Below are 20627 nucleotides of genomic sequence, written 5' to 3' on the forward strand. Positions count from 1 at the left end.
ATTAAACATTTTAAATAGACTACAGCAATTAACATTTTGTCAAAACCTCTAGTAAATCATATGTTATTTTGTTTAGTTGTCTGTTCAGAATCGTGGGAAAATCGTGATTCTGTTTGAAGCAAAAAAAACAAACAAACATGATTGTCAATGTATCCAAAACCGTGCAGCTCTAGAAGTTTTCATAACACCCCGAAACTCAGTGTGAAACAGTGACTTCCCCTTGCTTGCTGCCACCAACACTGCTGTAACAGCAATAACTGCAAGCAAACCCGCCACAGACACAAGATGCACGAAACATGTCTAATAAGTACAAAGCAAATTTACAATGTTTACTGACAATATTATATCTCACAACTTCTACACACAATATTTGCATTTTAAGGACTGAATTAATGTTGTTTAAATAAAAGGGACAAACTGAACAAAGTAATATGCACAGCTTAAGTCAACATATTTAACATTTTTATTCACCTTTTATTCTATTCATTCAGCTGTACCACCGACAATCAGTGGATTCTAATGTAAATAAATAAGCACAGATTCCATGAAGGCCAGCTTATAAGCCAGTCGAGCTTTAGAAAATATAGCGCAGGTACCGGTTAGTGTGGTGGTGTTGACGTTGCGAGGAACTCTCTTCCAGTTTGGCTGAGGCTTTTCCTCTTGCAGATTCACCCACTCCACCAGGAATTCAGAGAGATGAGCGTTGCCAGGATGAGTCCACTCCACCTGCAGCTCTTCATCACGCACCGACCAGCTCACACTCTCCACGCCAGGAAGCTCTGATGAACCACAAACACATCACACGTTACACCTTTCATATGCCCTATTCTCTTATCTAACCTTCTACAATACAGCACTATTGGATGGACAGACAGACAGACAGACAGACATATAGATAGACAGAACAATAGATAGACAGATACATATCAAATCTATATATATAAATATAAATCTCAGTGGCGGCTGCTGGTCTTTCAAAGAGGGGAAGCTCATTTTTGGCCTACATCATAAAAATTATTCATTTATTTATATGTAAATTCTACGTTCCTTTTCAAGAAAATGCTCTGTGAAAAATGAATGTAATAATATAATATAATAAAGGTATAAATAATAATATAATAAAGTATAATAATAATGCTACTAATAATAAGATGTTTTTTAAATTATTTTAATAATTATTTTTGAATTATTATAAATAATAATATAAAAAATATATAATAAGTAATAATATAATAAAGGTATAAATGTTTAATTGTGTGAAATGTATTATGAAAATTGGCTAGCAATTTCGACAAGCAAATACCAAGAAATAGGTTGCAGCAGTTTGTCTTTGAAAAATCCACGATGGGACTAAGCTCGAACAGCTTCAACATCAGTGACTTTTTATAGTATGAAATCACTGTCAATCAAAAGGAGACGCAGCCTTTCGACAGACCCTCCAATCATCACGCAGAAGCCCGGAGTCCAGGCCAGCCCACTCTTCATTCACCCCCAGAGAAGCTGAGCTTCTGTTCGAAGCAGCCCCATTGAAGTCAATGGAAGCTGGGCTTCAACAGGGAAACGCTACGGGAATGTATGGGAAGGAAATCGAGTCAGCCGACCTGCTGTAACTCGTCTTTGAAATGAACGTTTTCTAACGCATTTTTAGTCAGTAAAATGTTAATACAATAGTACATATTTGACCATTCATTTTTTGACATTATAGGGGAAGCCGAGCTTCCCTTGCAGTCTTAAAGAAATCGACACTGATATATATATATATATATATATATATATATATATATATATATATATATATATATATATATATATATATATATATATATATATATATATATATATATATATATATATATATATATATATATATATATATATATATATATGCTCTTACATTTAACCATTCTATTGTCCTATAATCGTATAATCGGTTAAAATTTTGTGTCCCTTTTCCAAATTAACTTCAGTTCTTTTGGAATTTCATATTTTCTTGTATATCTTAGAGCTAGAATTTTAATTCATGTATATCACATACACATGGCCATTATGATATCAATATGGCTGACTTTTCACATCCATCACAACAAATTAATTTATTACCATTTATATTACACTATCTTTACAAATGAAATGTTTTTTGTTTTCAGTTAAAACGGTGTTGTGTTAGCGACCCCTAAGTTAATGACTAATGATCTTTGCAATGGAAGTGAATCAATCAAAAACTAACTTTAGCTGGACAATAACTTTATTCTAGAGCTGCTGTAAACCCCCAAAAGTCACTGTCACTTTAAAGGGGTGGTATAATGCAACTTTTTACAAGATGTAAAAGAAGTCTCTGTTGTCCCCAGAGTGTGTATGTGAAGTTTTAGCTCAAAATACGCCACAGATCATTTTTTACAGCATGTTTAAATTGTGCCTTTTTGACGGTGAGCAAAAACGCATCGTTTCGTGTGTGTCCCATTAAAAGCAAATGAGCTGCTGCTCCTGGCACAGGGGGCGGGGCTTCAAGAGCTTTTATGTGTGTGTGTCTGTGTTAGCAGCTCCGATTACCTCACGCAGAAAAACACTAAAATGTCAGAAACTGTTCTGCCTTTTATGTTTAAACTGAAGACAATGATGAAGACACTAGAGAAGAAGCGACAACATGTAGAATGCAACAGGACGTTTCCGAATGGTTAGTTGACGAATTTATGTTGCTGATGTGGAGTTAACCATCTTCAAGTCTTTGATCTATTAAATTGCTTGTGTGGGAACTGTTGTAAGATGTCTACAGAGTGATATGCTATTGCATTTGTGTTATGCACTGTATTGCATGTGAAAAGACGAACGCAACAACTTGAGCAGACTCACAAATGTGCTCGAGTACAACTCTTCCTCTTCTCAACAGTGCTTGCATGTAACTTTGCAGATGTTGTTTATGCTCAAACAGCAACATTACACACTGACTAAAGTTAGAAAAGTGAAATCATGATCAACCATCCCTTTTAATTTCTTATTATCACTGTAAAGCTGCTTTGAAACAATATATATTGTTAAAAGCGCTATATAAATGAAAGTGACTTGACTATCTGGTGAAGTCCTACAGGCGTTCTGAAGGCGACAACAGAAGGGTTAAAATGTTACATGTATAATGACATTAAAAAAGTAATAAATTGTTTAAAATAACTAATGAAAAATACTGAAGTCTTTAATATACCTTGATCTGATCTTGGAATGAATAAAGTTGCATTAGGAGACTCTCCAACTGAATTGGTTGCAGTTATTTCAATGGTTGCCTCTTGTCCTGGTGGCAACTGCATCTGATGCATCTGATTATGTGCCATTTCAAGCTTCCCGTTGATATACAGGTCATATTTAATTATTACTCCGTTAGCTTTCACAGGAGGCTGTTATAGGAGACAATATTAAAATGTTTAATATTAAACTTGTCAACAGAAATTGAATATTACACTAACAGAGATTTCCACGCTGTATAAACACTATAAGATATTTTATCGTTTGCCAGGTGAAAAAAAAAAGGGATTTACCTTCCATAGTAATTTGACATTTATATTATCACGAGTGGGCTCGATGATTCTCCACAGATCTGGTGGGCTTGCTGGCTCTGAGGAAATAAGATGGTTTAAAAATTGACTGATAAATATTAATGCAGATGCAGGTTCAATAATACTTTTGAATGTTGGGAAGTAAATAAGCAGTGATTCTGCTAACTTAAATATGCATTTTAGTAGCTTGACAGCAATTCAGCTGCTTTTTTACATCACTTTTTTAATGTCATGCAGCTTGTGCATGCTTTACTGTTTGCACACACTTTACTGTCAAGCAAGTCCAGAGAATAATCAAACTCACTCTCTTATTTATTGCATTGGAAAGTCAGATTCATTCTATTGAAGTGGTTAGTCTCACATTAGTGAGTCAAGTAAAATGGTACGTTCGGATTCATTATCCGCGCATTCCTGTATTTAAAACCGCTGAGAGCGACGTTTAGATGAACGTAAATATGTGCTGCGCGCATTCCTCTCAATAACAAAATAAATACAACAAAAATGACAACGGTGAGAAAACAGCAGTTCAGAAAGCATCTGATCTTAGCGATTCATGACCTCTGCAATTCACCGGCATCATGTCGACAGATGAGTTCATTAAAATTACACTGTTCTGATAGTTTTAGATCTGGCTCTTTATGAGACTATAGTTTGAATTAATCCCTTTTCTTTGCATGACACATTGACATTACAATACAAAATGGCTCTTTCGACATTACCCTCAACATTGTATAAGCATTTGTTTCATGTGTCATAGATATCACATTTTCTGGATTCTCCCGGAAAAAACCTCCAGAGTCCTTCACATAAAAATCAGCCCACAGGATTTCATAGACAACCTAGGAAGTCGGGGAAGGTCTCCTTACAAGCCGTTCATAAATTGGCAATAAAAACACTAGTTGAAAATCGCATGAAAATTCGTAACTTTAACTACTTTACAAATCTACAGCTTCAAAGTAGCTTCCCCGCAACATTGTTCTGAAGTCATCCTCAGTGTTTAGGAATATTTATTTTATTTTGCAATTCTAGGATCCTTCCATCAGCTGTCCAAATAAAAACAACCCTTTCAGAAAAATTAAATAACTTTGGGAATAATACAGGTCATACGGGCTTCTGCAGTGCGAACTGTAGAATTGGCGCTCCAGTCACTCCAGTAGCTTGTCACTCCAACCTGATCTTCAATGCATCGCATCTGTACCACGTATTCAGTGTAAGGCTTCAGCGACTGCAGTCTAAACGACTCCGTGTGCGCTCGGGTGTAAATCTCAGGCACCTGAAAGAGGGATGTGACTTTTTTTTGATGTGAGGACTACATGGAATGCAAGATTAACATAATTCAAGCTTGAACTGCATTGTTTGAAATAAGAAACCCCCACTGAACCATAATGAAATGCTTTGGTAGGTAAATAAAATGTTTGATCGGTCAAAACTAAAGATCACATCAAATTTTCACTAACAATCACTATTCACATAAAAAAAATCATAATTTGTCTTGACCATTTTAAAATCTGAATTGCTTTTGGCTTTCTCGTACCTCGGTCCAAACATCGGAGTCTACTTGGCAGTATCTGATGACATAAGAGAGTTGCATAGTTGACTTTTCAATGGGACGTTTCCAAGTAACCATGAGAGATGTGGAGAAGTTAGCTTCAGCAAGAAGTTGGACATCCAGTGGTGGATTGGGTTTCGCTACAAAACAAATGCAAAAACAAAAAACAAAAAAATAATTACAAAGTGAAGAAGATAGCTGAAGTTACGCATCCATATAGAGTGTATAATAACTCTTTCCTAATGCAAAAGCCCATATCTTACCAAACTTCGAAGCATAGCATTGAAGTTCGTCTGACCGTACTGACCCCAACCCGTTCTTCACTTCAACCCACACAATCACATTCATGTAAAATGGAAAAGTGCTCAGGTTGACGGTGCAACTTCTTGCAAGACGCTGTATACAGCTGTTGGAAAACACTGAATCACCTCTATAAAAAGAAAAAGAAGAGGAAGTAAGTGATACTCTAGTCTTTCATCTTGAATTAAAGGTGTAACAACTGATGCAGTGTTATTAGGTACAACAGCTACTCTTACAGATACATTTTAACACGAAGAGTGTAAGTGGTGTCGAGCAGCGGATCCCGCGATCCTGGATCCCAGGAACATTGTAAGTCAGGGGAAATAGTATTGCCCTCCTGCACAGCAATGCACGTCAGATTCTCTGGTTTCAACGGAGGGTCTGGAGGTCATGAACAGAAAAACATTGAATGTAAACAGAATACCTGTACATAAATGAATAAAATACATAATGAAGTAAAAGTCAATAATACATTAGCTTTTAAATAATGAAAAAAAAAACATTTCTGGCATTTCCCACAACAGAAGGGCTGCTTTTCTCAACAAATGAATAAAAGATTCTTAAAGGGGCAGTTCGCTGAAAACTGAAAATTGTCAATATTAACCAAATGTTCTAAAGCCACACACTAGCTTTCTGTGCGAAATAATGATTCCGTTATTTGCTGAAAACATTCTAGAAATCTCATTTAATTCAAATAGGGTTTTTTGAAGTTGTGTGACCTCAACGATCATGGTCTTTGAAGAAAAAAATAGTTTATTTGAAACTGATCTGAGCGCTACTGAGATCTCATAATCTAAGGCAGGGAAAGCTTATAATGACTGAAATGTCTTTTCCTGACACAAATGTCCATGGAGTTCCATGGAAGAAACAAAGTCAGATTTTCATTTTTGGTGGAACTATCCTACGGAGCCCCTAAAGGGACAAGGTGAAGGAAAAACATATGAGACAGGAGGACAAATTATGCCATTGCTTTTGACGTTCTCTCGCAAACGTTTTTCGTTCCCTGAGAAACACTGCGTTCGCTCGCAAAACTTTTGTGTTCCTCCAAAAAACTCAAAAGTTTCTAAGGGGAAAGCAAAACATTTACGAGAGAATGCAAAAGCATTGACATATAATTTCCTACAATACGTACAACACTAAAACACAACTGGAGTGTGGAAGAATTCCAGCCTTTTAATTAGAAAGTAACACATGATGTGATTGCAGCAAGAAGACACTCACATCCTGGAAGGAGTGAGACTCCATAGGAACACGGTGGTATGTATGACAAGGACCTCCTGGAGGCTATGCACTTCAACCAGCCTTTCATGTCTCTGTTGGCGTTAACAGTAACACTGACGGCCGTGTCATTTATTTTATGATAATGCTGCTTTTCAATGCTGCTGTTATCTTTCAAAAACCATTCAATGTCATCTGAGGTGTAATCAGATCCCTCCCGCAGGTGACATGTCGCAGTGAAGTTTTTTCCCACCTCAACAGGAATACTACTGTTGGAGTCTGGAAGAATTTTTACACAGGTTGTAGTGATTCCTGTGTGGACAAAACACTAAATTGAGTATCACTAAAGAACAATTAAGAAACTGTTAATTGGGAGTAAATGACTTGTGACATGGCTTACCTATTGTACAGTGCAAAAACATCAAGAGTAAGAAGAAATGATGTGAAGCGTCCATTGTCACATCAAAACTGGATATATCTGAAAAAATAAAATATGGACATCAAAAGATATAGATATAGTGAATACAGACAGTGGTAATTCCCACTCAGAACATTTCATATCCCTGTGTAATGTATATGTCTTTAGATTAAACTACATGATTTCACTGCTGTGGGTCGAGAGGATCGCTCCCATATGCTGTAATCAAAAACGTCTACAACTGAAAACTGCCCAGTTTTTAAATAACGCTCCACAGTCAGGAAAAAACCCTGCAAAAAATGTACCTGTCACTGGACCACCAATTTTTCAATGAAGTAAAGTTTTTATCCAAGAAATTAGTAATAAAGAACACTGAAATAAATCAAGAGCAGTGAGTTTTTTTGTTTGGTTTCTTGATTAATTTTCAGGTTAATATTAAGGACATCACTAGCCGCGTTTCCATTACCCTTCAAATTGCGCAAATTGAAATTGCGAATTGAAAATACGCCCAATGGAAACACGTCAATTTCGCAAAAACTCCCATTTATCGCAAAAAAGTTTTTACGCTCGCATGAGGTGGTTTTTCAGGCAATTCGAAAAAAAGAAATATTTCGCAAAACTGCAATGGAAACAGTTTTTGCGCATTTACAGTCACCTGACGTAGATGACGCGGTGTGTTTGGACAGAAGACGAGACCGAGTTCTTCATATAAATTCATATAAGGCAAAATAATTACAGGAATAATGGATTCTAAACCTCAAATAAATGCCACAATTAAGACCTCGAAGCAGATCTGAGGGAGAAACACCCAGAAACACCTCATTTGTGCCGCTCACAAGTATAATAAGGGTCGTTCCTTACCATTAATGCTTGGAAAACACACATACATCTCCTTCCATTAATAATAATGGCTAGTGCAGTGGCTGGGATATAGTACATAAACCTACCAACGTCCGTTGACATGGTTTTTGGAATGACTTTACTTATCGCGAGAGGAAAAAATGTAGTTTTAGTCGCATAACGCCGGTTAATGGAAACGCCGTCATTTCGCAATAGTTTTTTGTCGACATTTAGAAAAAAATAAATAAAAAAAATCGCAAAAGTTTTGCGCAAATCTGTAATGGAAACGCGCCTAGTCTCAGTTAAATCACTGCTAATTCAATTTGGAAAATGTTAAACTCACTTCAGACTGTTTGTCCCGACTCGCAAACATATGCACTATTCTATGCCGTTTTGTTGTAGTGTGTTCACACTGAAAATTACAAAAAGAAAAAGACCACTTTAAATACCCGGATGATGCATGTAATTAACTGGGGGAAAACTGATATAATCTTAAACTTCAAACACTACACTGATGAGTGTACCGTGCATAAGTACATAGAGTATAAGTGTGTAGTGTGTCAGAGTCAGTCAACATTTTTGACAATCAGCTATTTTCACTTGAAGCAACTTGAGTCTCTTAAATTTTAATTACCCTTTTTATGACAATTGTTTACTCTGGCTTACAACTAAACCCACCATTATCTAAAACTTTGAATAACTTTCTTCCAGCTTATACCCGAACATCAGACTTTTCAGACCTTTTCAGGTCATCCCCTTTACTGCAAGCATCTAATCTCATCTACATTTAAAAGTTTGCCAATTTTCAACCAGCTTTGTATTGTTACAATGTTGGTAGTGTATGTAAAAACTCCAGGGCTTTTATGAAGCTCCAAATCAAACTTGCACATTTTTATATTCATTTTATCGGATCAACAGAGGAACGACACCAAAATCAAAAGTGAATTGTGTTGAAGTTTTTGGCAAAACTCTACAGTTCTTTTCTATTACTGAGGAAGCAGACAGACTGTCTGCTAGCGGCCTCGCGTCACCAAGGTCAAATAAATCCTATCACATAGAGCCTCTTTCACCTAGCTATCATCATATAGAGACTGTGTCTGTTCCCCGAATTTGGAAATCCAAAAAACGTTTAAACCCATCTAAGGTTAAAAATTTAATTGATGTTCAACAAATAAAAAACAGCTATATTACAGATGAGCAAATGCTAAAGCTTGGGTTGCTGAATATTCGATCGCTTACTTCAAAAGCACTCGTTGTTAACGATATGATTTCAGATAATAACCTAGATGTGCTGTGTTTGACAGAAACCTGGCTAAAACCAAACGATTACATTACTTTAAATGAATCAACCCCGCAAGATTACTGTTATAAACATGAGCCTTGTCCGAAACGCAAAGGGGGTGGTGTTGCTGTAATTTATAGTAATAGTTTCAAAACCACTAAGAAATCAAGTTTTAAATATAATTCTTTTGAAGCATTGGTGCTTAATGTAAAAATATATAGTGTAAACGATAAATCACGTTTGAGATTTGTGCTGGGTACTGTATACAGGCCACCAGGGCACCATACAGACTTTATCAAAGAATTTGCGGACTTTCTATCAGAATTAATATTGACTGCAGATAAAGTACTAATTGTTGGTGATTTTAATATACACATCGATAATGAAAAAGATGCATTGGGATTGGCATTTAAAGACATTGTAAATTCAATTGGAGTTAGACAACACGTGTCAGGACCTACTCATCGTCGTAATCATACTCTAGATCTAATATTATCACACGGAATAGATGTTGATGCCGTTGAAATTCTGCAGCAGAGCGATGACATCTCAGATCATTACCTAGTCTCGTGTAATTTGCATTTAGCCAAGGCTGCAAAGCCGACTCCGTGTTTCAAATATGTGAGACCTATCACTTCTGCTACTAAAGATTGCTTTATTAATAATCTTCCTAATCAGTTTCATCATCTCAGCATCTCAGATAGCTTAGAAGAACTAGATATTACAACAGAAACGTTTAACTCTCTCTTTTCCAGCACTTTAGACACAGTTGCTCCGTTGCGCTTAAAGAAGATTAAAGAAAATAGTCCAACGCCGTGGTACAATGAGCACACTCGGGCCCTTAAGAGAGCAGCTAGAAAAATGGAGCGCAACTGGAAGAAAACAAAACTAGAGGTATTTCGCATTTCATGGAAGGAGAGCTCTATTGCTTACAGAGAGGCTTTAAAAGCTGCTAGATCTGCTTATTTTTCAACCCTATTAGAAGAAAATAAACATAATCCTAGGTATTTATTTGAAAAGGTGGCTAAACTAACGAAAAATAAAGCTTCAAGCCCAGAAGTTTCCAAGCAACACAGCAGTAATGACTTTATGAACTTCTTCAATTATAAGATTCAGTTCAGTTCAGTTCAGTTCAGTTCAACTTTATTGACAGACTCAAGGTCCATTAGAAAACCATACAACATTCCAGGAACACACATATACAACACAACAACAAACAGACAATTACCAATTATAAAAGACAGTTATACCAGTGCCTCCACAGCTGTGACTGGTATCGCACAACACTTTCACTAGGATTTGCCAGTAACTTAATAATACCATTCTGAGAACCATCCAGCCGACCAATAAATTTGTACATCAGATTTCTCAATAAAGCCTGAAAAGTGTTGACTCTTGCCTTACAAAACAATTCACTTGCACTACACCACCTAGGTTTTTGAAGCAATATTCGCATACAGTCATTATAAGCCACCTGAAGATTGATAATATCAGGGACAAAATTATAACTATGCAACCGTCTACTACAGTATCGCATCAGGCAGTGCATTGTAGTCTCCCTGAGGAAAAATTTGATTCATTCGTTGCTATAGGAGAGGAAGAATTTACTAAACTCATTAAATCATCTAAATCTACAACATGTATGTTAGACCCTATACCGACTAAGCTACTGAAAGAAATACTTCCAGAGGTCATAGATCCTCTTCTTAATATCATTAATTCGTCTTTGTCTCTAGGATACGTACCAAAAAACTTTAAGCTGGCTATGATTAAACCACTTGTTAAAAAGACGCAACTTGATCCTACAGAATTAGTCAATTACAGGCCGATCTCGAATCTACCTTTTCTGTCAAAGATATTAGAAAAGGCAGTATCCTCACAACTGTGTTCCTTTCTTGAAAGAAATGATATCTGCGAGGATTTCCAGTCAGGATTTAGACCGTACCATAGTACCGAGACAGCTCTCGTTAGAGTCACAAATGATTTGCTCTTATCATCCGATCGTGGTTATATCTCGCTATTAGTGTTACTCGATCTTAGTGCTGCATTTGACACTATTGACCACAACGTTCTTTTAAATAGATTAGAACATTATGTTGGCATTACGGGAATTGCACTAGCATGGTTTAAATCATACTTATCTGACCGTTATCAGTTTGTAGCAGTAAATGATGAGATGTCTCATCGATCACAAGTTCAGTATGGCGTACCACAAGGCTCAGTACTAGGACCGTTGCTGTTCACTCTGTACATGCTACCCTTAGGAGATATCATTAGGAAACATGGCATTAGCTTTCACTGTTATGCCGATGATACTCAGCTCTATATTTCTTCAAAACCTAACGAAACTTACCAATTCACTAAATTAACGGAATGCATAGCGGATATAAAAAATTGGATGACTTGTAATTTCCTACTTCTAAATTCTGAAAAAACAGAGTTTCTAATTATTGGACAAAAAACTTCCTCACGTAATAATCTAGAATACTGTCTAACACTCGATGGCTGCTCTGTTAAGTCTTCGGTTAGGAACCTGGGTGTGCTCTTTGATACCAATCTTTCATTTGAAAGTCACGTGTCTAGTATCTGTAAAACTGAATTTTTCCATCTTAAAAATATATCTAAATTACGCCATATGCTCTCATTGACAAATGCGGAACAATTAGTTCATGCGTTCATGACCTCAAGGCTAGATTATTGTAATGCTCTACTGGGTGGTTGTCCTGCACGCTTAATAAACAAATTACAGCTGGTTCAAAACGCAGCAGCTCGAGTTCTTACCAGAACCAGGAAGTATGACCATATTAGCCCGGTTCTGTCAAAACTGCATTGGCTCCCTATTAAACATCGCAACAATTTTAAAATATTGCTGATCACTTACAAAGCACTAAATGGTTTAGCTCCGCAGTACTTGAGCGAGCTCTTAACGCATTATAGTCCGTCACGTCTATTGCGATCTCAAAATTCCGGCCAGTTGATAATACCTAGAATATCAAAATCGACTGCTGCCGGTAGATCCTTTTCCTATTTAGCACCAAAACTCTGGAACAGTCTTCCTACCATTGTCCGGGAAGCAGACACACTCTGTCAGTTCAAAGCCAGATTAAAGACACATCTCTTTAACCTAGCTTTCACATAATACATTATAGACTTCTATAATTTAATGTTAGGCTGCATAGATTAGGTCAGCCGGAACCGGGAACACTTCCCAAAAATCCTGATGTACTCGTTACATCATGAGAAGAATGGCATCTACGCTAATTTTAGTGTCTGTGTTTATCCCGAGGTTTTCCTGCAGCCTGCCGGATCCAGGCCGTATCCAGATCTGACGAAGGACCTTCGCCTGGACCGATGACAACGCAGTGCTGAAGTGCCAACTAGTCTCTCCCTATGGAGGATCCCACTACCACTCTACAGATAAGGCGTTGTCGGGAAAATCCGTTTCGCGTTCCTACCCCAAAGCAACAAAATAAAATAAAATTCTTTATCAAAATTTATAGGGAAAGACAAGTACTTTGTTTAGGCTTGGCTTGTAGGGAATTCCAAACCTGCATATATTCAAACGCACATAACTATAGAACTCATTCTAAATGCTCATGTGAACGCCATCAGTGTTTCTCACAGGTTCGCGTTTAAAGTCTGTGTAGAGGGAATGGTGTCGTCTTAGCGGCCCCTAATTTAATAACAAATGATCATTGCGACGGAAGCAAATCAATCAAAACTAACTTTAGATGGAAATAACTTAACTCTGCTGTAAAGCCGAAACAATCTCTGTTACCTTAAATTATACGCTTATCTCTGTAAAGCTGCTTTGAAACAATCTACATTGTTAAAAGCGCTATATAAATGAAGATGACTTGACTTGACTTGACTATTAATGTAGCATCGTTTCAAAAATGTTTTCACCTTTATACTGAATAGACAGCCGTGTTTTATTTAAGGTCCCCCTGCAGTCAATCATTTTATCCTTTAAAACTCATCTTTGATCACCAAAGTGAGATATTTAAGCGTTTTTCTTCGTGCCTTAAAATATCTTGAATGTAACTCGACACCCTTGCCTCATTTAGTATGCGCGGTTCTATGAATATGCAAATGAGCCCCGCCTCCACTCACTCACTCCCTCAGCTCAGAGATCCACTCGTTGACGATCACACGTTGATCTGATTGGTTACAAGGTAGTTTGTGACAGAAACACCAGCGATTTCACACCGTGTTTTTGAGATTAATTTGTTTGATTTAAAGAAATCAACATGATATGAAAATTTTAAAACAAGGTTAAAAAAAATCTAAATAAACTAAGACGTGCAGCACACGCATGAAAGCTAACTAATCTCTCACTGAGCAACGGCTAACTCGAGCTCCTTATTTCCCTCCTGATAGACATCCTGTTCATTTTCATACCATTATTCAAATAACAGAGTTATAATAAAGAGGGAAGTTATAGTTCCTTTAATACTTCCTTAAATTCCAACACAAGCATTTTCAGTTTTTCCACAATAAAGAAAAGATAAATTCCTCTGAAAATCTATTTTACAAAATGGTAAAATTACCTGAAATTTTGGATATTTGTATCATTTGATATTTTTTTCTTTGTCTACCAAAAATATCAAAATTTATATTAATTTAGAAATTAAAAGCAATATTATCATAGAAGATGTGTATTCAAAACATTGCATGAACAGCACTGTTAACGTATTTTTGGATAAATGAATAGATCTGGGCAAAACATTTATGCATTTTGCACACACACACACACACATTGGGATTTAGTGTTTTACGAGGACTCTCCTAACTTTACATTCTATACCATAACCCTAAACCAATAGAAAACATTCTGCGATTTTACATTTACAAGAAAACATAATTTAGTATGATTTATTAGCTCATGGTGACCAAAATGTTGTTCTTCAACACAGTCTTACATATGACAACCATATTTAATAACAAGTACAACTCATTTATGGAGGACCAAACCTGCAGAAATAAAAAATAAGTAAATATATAGAGAAAATAATAAATGTAATAATAGGACAATCAATAAAGGAATACATGACTTGACTTAACAAATATAAATCATTTTTAATAAAATGTAGCCTAATCTTTTAATTTATTTCTTCTAATAAAGAACAAATTTTTTCCTATTTGAATATATGGAATATATTACCATATATTATTTTCTGTATTTATTTTTAAATGTATTTTTATGTTTTATTAACTTTTATATATTTATTATTTCATTTATTTATTTATGCGTTCATTTATTTGTATATATTTATTTATTCCCACATGTATTTATTTAGTTATTTATTCACTTTTCCGTGTGCAACATGTAAATGAGGGAGGCGGTCCTTGTGTAGCTCCAGTGCATCATTGGTTGAGAGCTCATGTACCGAATAGAAGCCTCAGTGATAGAGAATCATTTTTTTTAATGATTCAAAAACGGTTGTCCACAAACAGAAGCACGAAGCTGCATCGTCATCAAGCCCAGAACTGCAGGATTCAATTTTATTTATTTATTTATTTTCATTCAACTTTTTATTTTATTTTGAACTTATTTCACCCACAAACCAGAGAATACACCAACACAGCCACTACAAAAACTGAACATCCAAAGATGTTAAACTAAATAAATCAATAATTAAAATATAAATATATAAAATAAAAGAACCAAAATGACAGCAAGACAATTTCAAGATAATTCCGAAAGCTTGGATTAAATTGTATTTAAAAAATGTATTATATTTGTTTAATCAAGTAATTTATTCCATTGTTTATTTTCCTTTTATTACATTTCTTTATGTATATATTTATTTATATTTTTTATTTCTGCAGGTTTGGTCCTCAAACCTCCATACAATGGTCGCCTTACATACAGTATTTGAACCAATTATTTAATACAAAATAATCTACATCAAACCCCTTTTCTGTTTTTTCTTATTTTTCTTCAATTTCGGTCCTCCTGTCTCTGTGTGTTCTAGACAGGCGAAAACACACTATCATTTTTGAAACGATTGTTTCAAAATTGTTGTCACAGAATGTAGTTTTGAGAGTTTTTCAGAAGAAAATATAGTTGTTTAAACTTCAAACATGAAGTTTATTAATAAAGATAGCGCCTATTTGAACTTTTGACTGATTTTGATCCTCAGTTTGTGATTTGTTCACAGGAAAGTGACATCAGAAGCGAACAACCAATCATGTGAAACGTGCAATTGCTGAGAGTTAACACCTAGCTGATGATGAAGAGTATGGAGTGAATTATGTGCCATAATTAAACAAACAAATCCAGCATTTTGCAAACAAACTCGATCTACTTCGCAAAGGAAAACTCGACACGCAAACAAACAGAAAGCAATGTGCAAGTACAAAGGTCAGTTTGAGTGAAAATGCAGTGGAGTAACAAATATGTATTGTGTTTTACAAATATAAATAAATGAGCCAAGATAATAGGCTACTTCACAAATAAATACAAACCATCCTACAAATTGTATGTAACCTTTATCCAAATACCACATCAAGTGCATACAAATGCACATCTGTCTGTTATGATTGTGTGACACTTGGCTTTTTATGAGATCTCTCGGCTCGATTTTCTCACAAATGCAGTTGAGCAACTTCCTCTTCTAAAACAGTAGATGGCACTAAACTAGGGGATTAATTTAGCGCTAGTCTCCCGGGAGAAGCACTGATTTGAAACTTGCCTTTGCCGACAGCTGAGGAAAATGACCGGTGAAGGGGTGTGTTTCTGTCTTATTTGATCTATAATTAACCTTTTTGAGGTTTTCTCTTGCAAAATGTTTATTGCATATCATATGACTTAATTTGACTTCATTTCCAGCAGAACTTGGTATCTCTGCCCACACTGCCAAAAGAACCAAAACCTGGTTCAATGACCATGGGATTACTGTGCTTGATTGGCCAGCAAACTCGCCTGACCTTAACCCCATAGAGAATCTATATGGGGCATTGCCAAGAGAAAGATGAGAGACATGAGACAGAACAATGCAGAAGAGCTGAAGGCCACTATTGAAGCATCCTGGTCTTCATAACACCTCAGCAGTGCCACAGGCCGACAGCACCCATGCCACGCTGCACTGAGGCAGTAATTCATGCAAAAGGGCCCCAAACCAAGTACTGAGTACATATGCATGATTATACTTTTACAGAGGGCCGACATGTCTGTATGTAAAATCCTTTTTTTTATTGATTTCATGTAATATTCGAATTTTCTGAGATTTTGAATTTGGGGTTTTCATAAGCTGTAAGCCATAATCATCAAAATTATAATAAATACAGGCTTGAAATATCTCACTTTGCATGTAACGAGTCTATATAATATATTAGTTTCACCTTTTAAGTTGAATTACTGAAATAAATGAACTTTTGCACGATATTCTAATTTTTCAGGTTTCAACTGTACATGGGGAACAGGACTGTAAAATAAAGTGCTACTATATGAAGAATTTAAAGCTACACTGTGTAGGATTTACTCCCATCTAGCGGTGAAATTGTATATGACTACCAACTAAATATTACTTTCTAGCGCCTCCCATTCCAAAGGCATTTTAACTCCTACGGTGGCCCTATTATTTCAAATCTGCCGGCAGTCGCGAGTAATCTCCCTCTCACATTCGTCACTGTGCCACTGCGTGTAAAAACGCGAAAGGCGAAGCTTGTATGTCCCTCTTTGGCCAATGTAGTTTCAAGATGGAGGGGCAACATGGCGACCGGCATTTGAACCCCTCACCCGTATGTACTTTCAATGGCAGATTATAAACTTACGAGAATACTTTATTACTTGAAAGAAGTAATTATACATTAATGAGCACATAGCCTATATTTTTGAAAGAACTAAGTGTTTTTTGCTAAGAATCAACTAAAAAAGTTACACAGTGTAGCTTTAAAGGGTTAGTTCACCCAAAAATGAACGAGAATACTTTTTGTGTGCAAAAAAACCCTAAAATACAGACTTTATTCAACTATTGATTTTCTTCTGTGTGGGCCTCTGAGTTCACGAGAGACACGGCACATGTGCGAGAACTGAGGAGATGAAGATGCTCACGATCATTTGATGGGAAAGTGTGAAAGGTAAGCCATTCATTTTGCGGCATTGATAAGGCACTTTTACGTTTTCTCGTTGGTTTCTCACGATTCGGACAGCCAGGAAATGCACACTTTAGAACCATTGTAAACACTACATCGAGACCCATCTGCGTCATCTCCTCAGTTCTCGCGTATGCGTCGTGTCTCTCGTGAACTCAGAGGCCCACACAGAAGAAAATCAATAGTTGAATAAAGTCGGTATTTTAGTTTTTTCTGCGCACAAAAAGTATTCTCGTCGCTTGATAAACTTAAGGTTGAGCCACTGCAGTCACTTGGACTATTTTAACGATGTCTTTACTAACTTTTCTGGGCCGGCAGAATCTCGCAGCCTATGAAGGAGTGAGCCAGCTCTCAGATTTCATCAAAAAGATCTTAATTTGTGTTCTGAAGATGAACGAAAGTCTTACGGGGTAGAAACAACTTGAGGGTGAGAAATTACTGACAGAATTTACATTTTTGGGTGAACTATCCCTTTAAACACATCATTTACACAGCAAGAGAAAACACTGCTGCTTGAAGCTTGAGAGGACTAGAGAGCAAAATATATAAATCGCTAATACATGCACTTTGTAAAGAACTAAAAAAATGTTTGTTTGTTTTTTTAAACTGTGTCTGGTTGTTATATACAATATAAAATATATATACACAATATTTTGTTATATAAATATACAAATATTGCAAACAGATTATCGTCATTATTTTTTACCAATAAATTATAATATAGCCTAATGTTGAAATTCCATAAGTAATAAAGTTATCTGTTATAGTATTTTCTATTGCAGATCATACTGTTTTGCTACTTGATTTAATTTTAAGTTTATAAAATAAATAATACATAAATAATAATCCAATACATAATCCAACAATTTTTAAACCACAGATCACAATTTTGGCCTCCTTAAACCTACACACGATTATAATAATATAGTATGTATGGTTTTTATTCCAATTATATTACATTACACTTATTTCAGAGGCAAGGAAACCAGCAATATGTCTGTACATGTACAAGCTCCAGAAAATAATTCATATAGTAAGTATATTTACACAAACACAAAAGGTTTATCTTTACGTAGGCTAACATAACTGAAATATCACAGTAACACGATCCCTGTCAACTAACGTACGCGGACGTTGAAAATAAAACTTAACACACTAAACGACATTATAGGATCATAAATGAGAGAATAATAATAATAAAACCAAATTGGAGACATTGTAATGGTTTCCTACCTTCAGAGGTGTTCACATTATATGGTTTACTGTGAATTTAATACTTGGAAGTCATCGCGGAGGATTAAGTCAACATGTCTGTTCTGCCCGTCCTGTGTCAGTTATTTCCGGTTTCATCTGAACAGAGGATTACTTCATCCGGAAAGACCTGCAGGCACGCTCACGTTCACTGGAGACGTTACTGTGTTCTATAGATCGAAGCATTGTGAGCATGCGCAGAACCAAGACTTCCTCGGTACCGAAACTCTTCTCGTGATTGGTCAGCAGAGCGGTCGGTCATTTAAATAAGCCTCGTGATTCATAATCTATTAGATTTCCAGTTAGTCCTCGCCCACTGCCCGAAAACCCTGTAAAATGATCTTGCTTCCTGAGCGTATTTACATAAATAAAAAAACAAACAAAAAACATGAAAATGCTTGACAGACTCATTAATGCTATTTTGAGGGCCTATTCTCGTTATAAAAAACGTTTTCGAATGATTAACTTCAGTTTACCAACTTTATTAGTGCTATAGCTGTCACAGAATTGTGCAATCCAGGGACATTTATATGAACTGGTACTTTTGTTGACAAAAGCCTTTTGTTTAGGACGTGTTATGACAAGCTTAAACGAAAACATTACTTTTCCAAATTGCCCTCAGCACCAGCAGTGCAGTGCACTGGCACATGAATAATGACAGCTGTTTAAGAGAACCATGGATTTGACAGTGAAATTTGAAGATCCCAAATATAACTATGATCTGACCTAGGCTGTGACAGATGGGTTTTGGCTCAGCTATGCTCTAAATCAGGGAAAACAAGTAATTAATTATAGAATATATATGTGTGTGTGTGTGTGTGTGTGTGTGTGTGTGTGTGTGTGTGTGTGTGTGTGTGTGTGTGTGTGTGTGTGTGTGTGTGTGTGTGTTCATGTTTTTCTATCCCGGTGGGGACTTCAACCTGAATGCACACAGACTCATGGGGACTCGTGTCACATTGGGGACCTAAACTGAGGTCCCCATGGGTAAACAAGCTTATAAATCATACAAAATGAGTTTTTTTGGAAATGTAAAAATGCAGAAAGTTTTCTGTGATGGGTAGGTTTAGGGGTAGGGTTAGTGTAAGGAGATAGAATATACAGTTTGTACAGTATAAAAACCATTAAGTCTATGGAGAGTCCCCACAAAGATAGTAAACCAGACATGTGTGTGTGTGTGTGTGTGTGTGTGTGTGTGTGTGTGTGTGTGTGTGTGTGTGTGTGTGTGTGTGTGTGTGTGTGTGTGTGTGTGTGTGTGTGCTTAAAATAGCTCGCTGGCGCCACCAAGCTAAAGTCATGTGTTTGATTCTCAGAAAATGCATAAACTGATAAAATGTGAACCTGAATATTGTCACAAACTGCCTGTTTTTGTTTAACTTTCATGAACTTTCTATTTGTTTTTATCAGTCACCTGTTTTCCTCTGTTCCAGTTTCCTGCTCCTCATTTGTAACTATGGTTTCTGAATAAACAAGTCACCACTTGTTTTTCACATAGGTCAATGGTTCATCATTTGAGTTCAATCACCCTGTCTATTTAAGTTCCTCCTTTTCATTAAGTTGTTGTCTGGTATTGTAATCCTTTTATATTTTTATTTTATTTTATTTTTATTTATTTTTTATTTTTTTGTTATTAAATTCTGACTGTTTGTGTTGTATTTTGTGGTTTTAAAATTTTGTTCTGCTGATTGTTCGTGATAAATAAAAAATGAAATGAAATGAAATATTGTTTGTATAGACACTCAGTTATGTTGCATGCTTGCCTTTGGATTACACGATTCTGTTGTATTAAAGAACTTTTGTTTGTAGAAACCTGTATGAACCTTTTTCATCATCTTCATCTGAACTCCAGTCACAACTAATGTTGTTAACATCTGGACTGAAAGTGCACTGATGAACTTGCAGGGCTGCTTAGAGGCTACAGACATGAATATCTTCAAGGAGGCTTCAGGTGATATTCATGACTACACAGAGACTGTTAGTTTATATTAACTGGTGTACATCTATCTGTGTCCCTTCTAGAACTGTCCGTGTTTTTCCAAATCAAAAGCGCTGGTTTAATGGCGATATATGCTTGAAGATCAAGCAAAGACAGGTAGCTTTCAAAGCAGGGGACAGGGAAGAATATAA

The 20627-nt window shown here is 36.1% G+C and overlaps 1 protein-coding gene across 4 annotated transcripts in view; it reads right to left on the reverse strand.

The window, feature by feature from the left end:
* Positions 1-18635, reverse strand: part of il6st (interleukin 6 cytokine family signal transduce) — a 32546-nt gene extending 13911 nt beyond the window's left edge. For 2 of the 4 annotated variants that reach the window (XM_079862184.1, XM_079862183.1), the window contains exons 1-10: positions 18486-18635; positions 7013-7090; positions 6616-6924; positions 5631-5775; positions 5358-5524; positions 5080-5234; positions 4653-4818; positions 3528-3604; positions 3197-3386; positions 597-779 (exon numbers count right to left, since the gene is read on the reverse strand). In XM_079862184.1, the coding sequence (XP_079718310.1) occupies positions 597-779; positions 3197-3386; positions 3528-3604; positions 4653-4818; positions 5080-5234; positions 5358-5524; positions 5631-5775; positions 6616-6924; positions 7013-7067 (1447 nt within the window). In that variant the 5' untranslated portion in view covers positions 7068-7090; positions 18486-18635. The remainder of the gene's footprint in view (positions 1-596; positions 780-3196; positions 3387-3527; positions 3605-4652; positions 4819-5079; positions 5235-5357; positions 5525-5630; positions 5776-6615; positions 6925-7012; positions 7091-18485) is intronic. The other 2 variants (XM_079862186.1, XM_079862185.1) reach the window with 1 other exon arrangement.
* Positions 18636-20627: the final 1992 nt, after the last annotated feature.

This window comes from Squalius cephalus (genome assembly GCF_949319135.1).
Source record: "Squalius cephalus genome assembly, chromosome: 24".
Lineage (NCBI taxonomy): Eukaryota > Metazoa > Chordata > Actinopteri > Cypriniformes > Leuciscidae > Squalius > Squalius cephalus.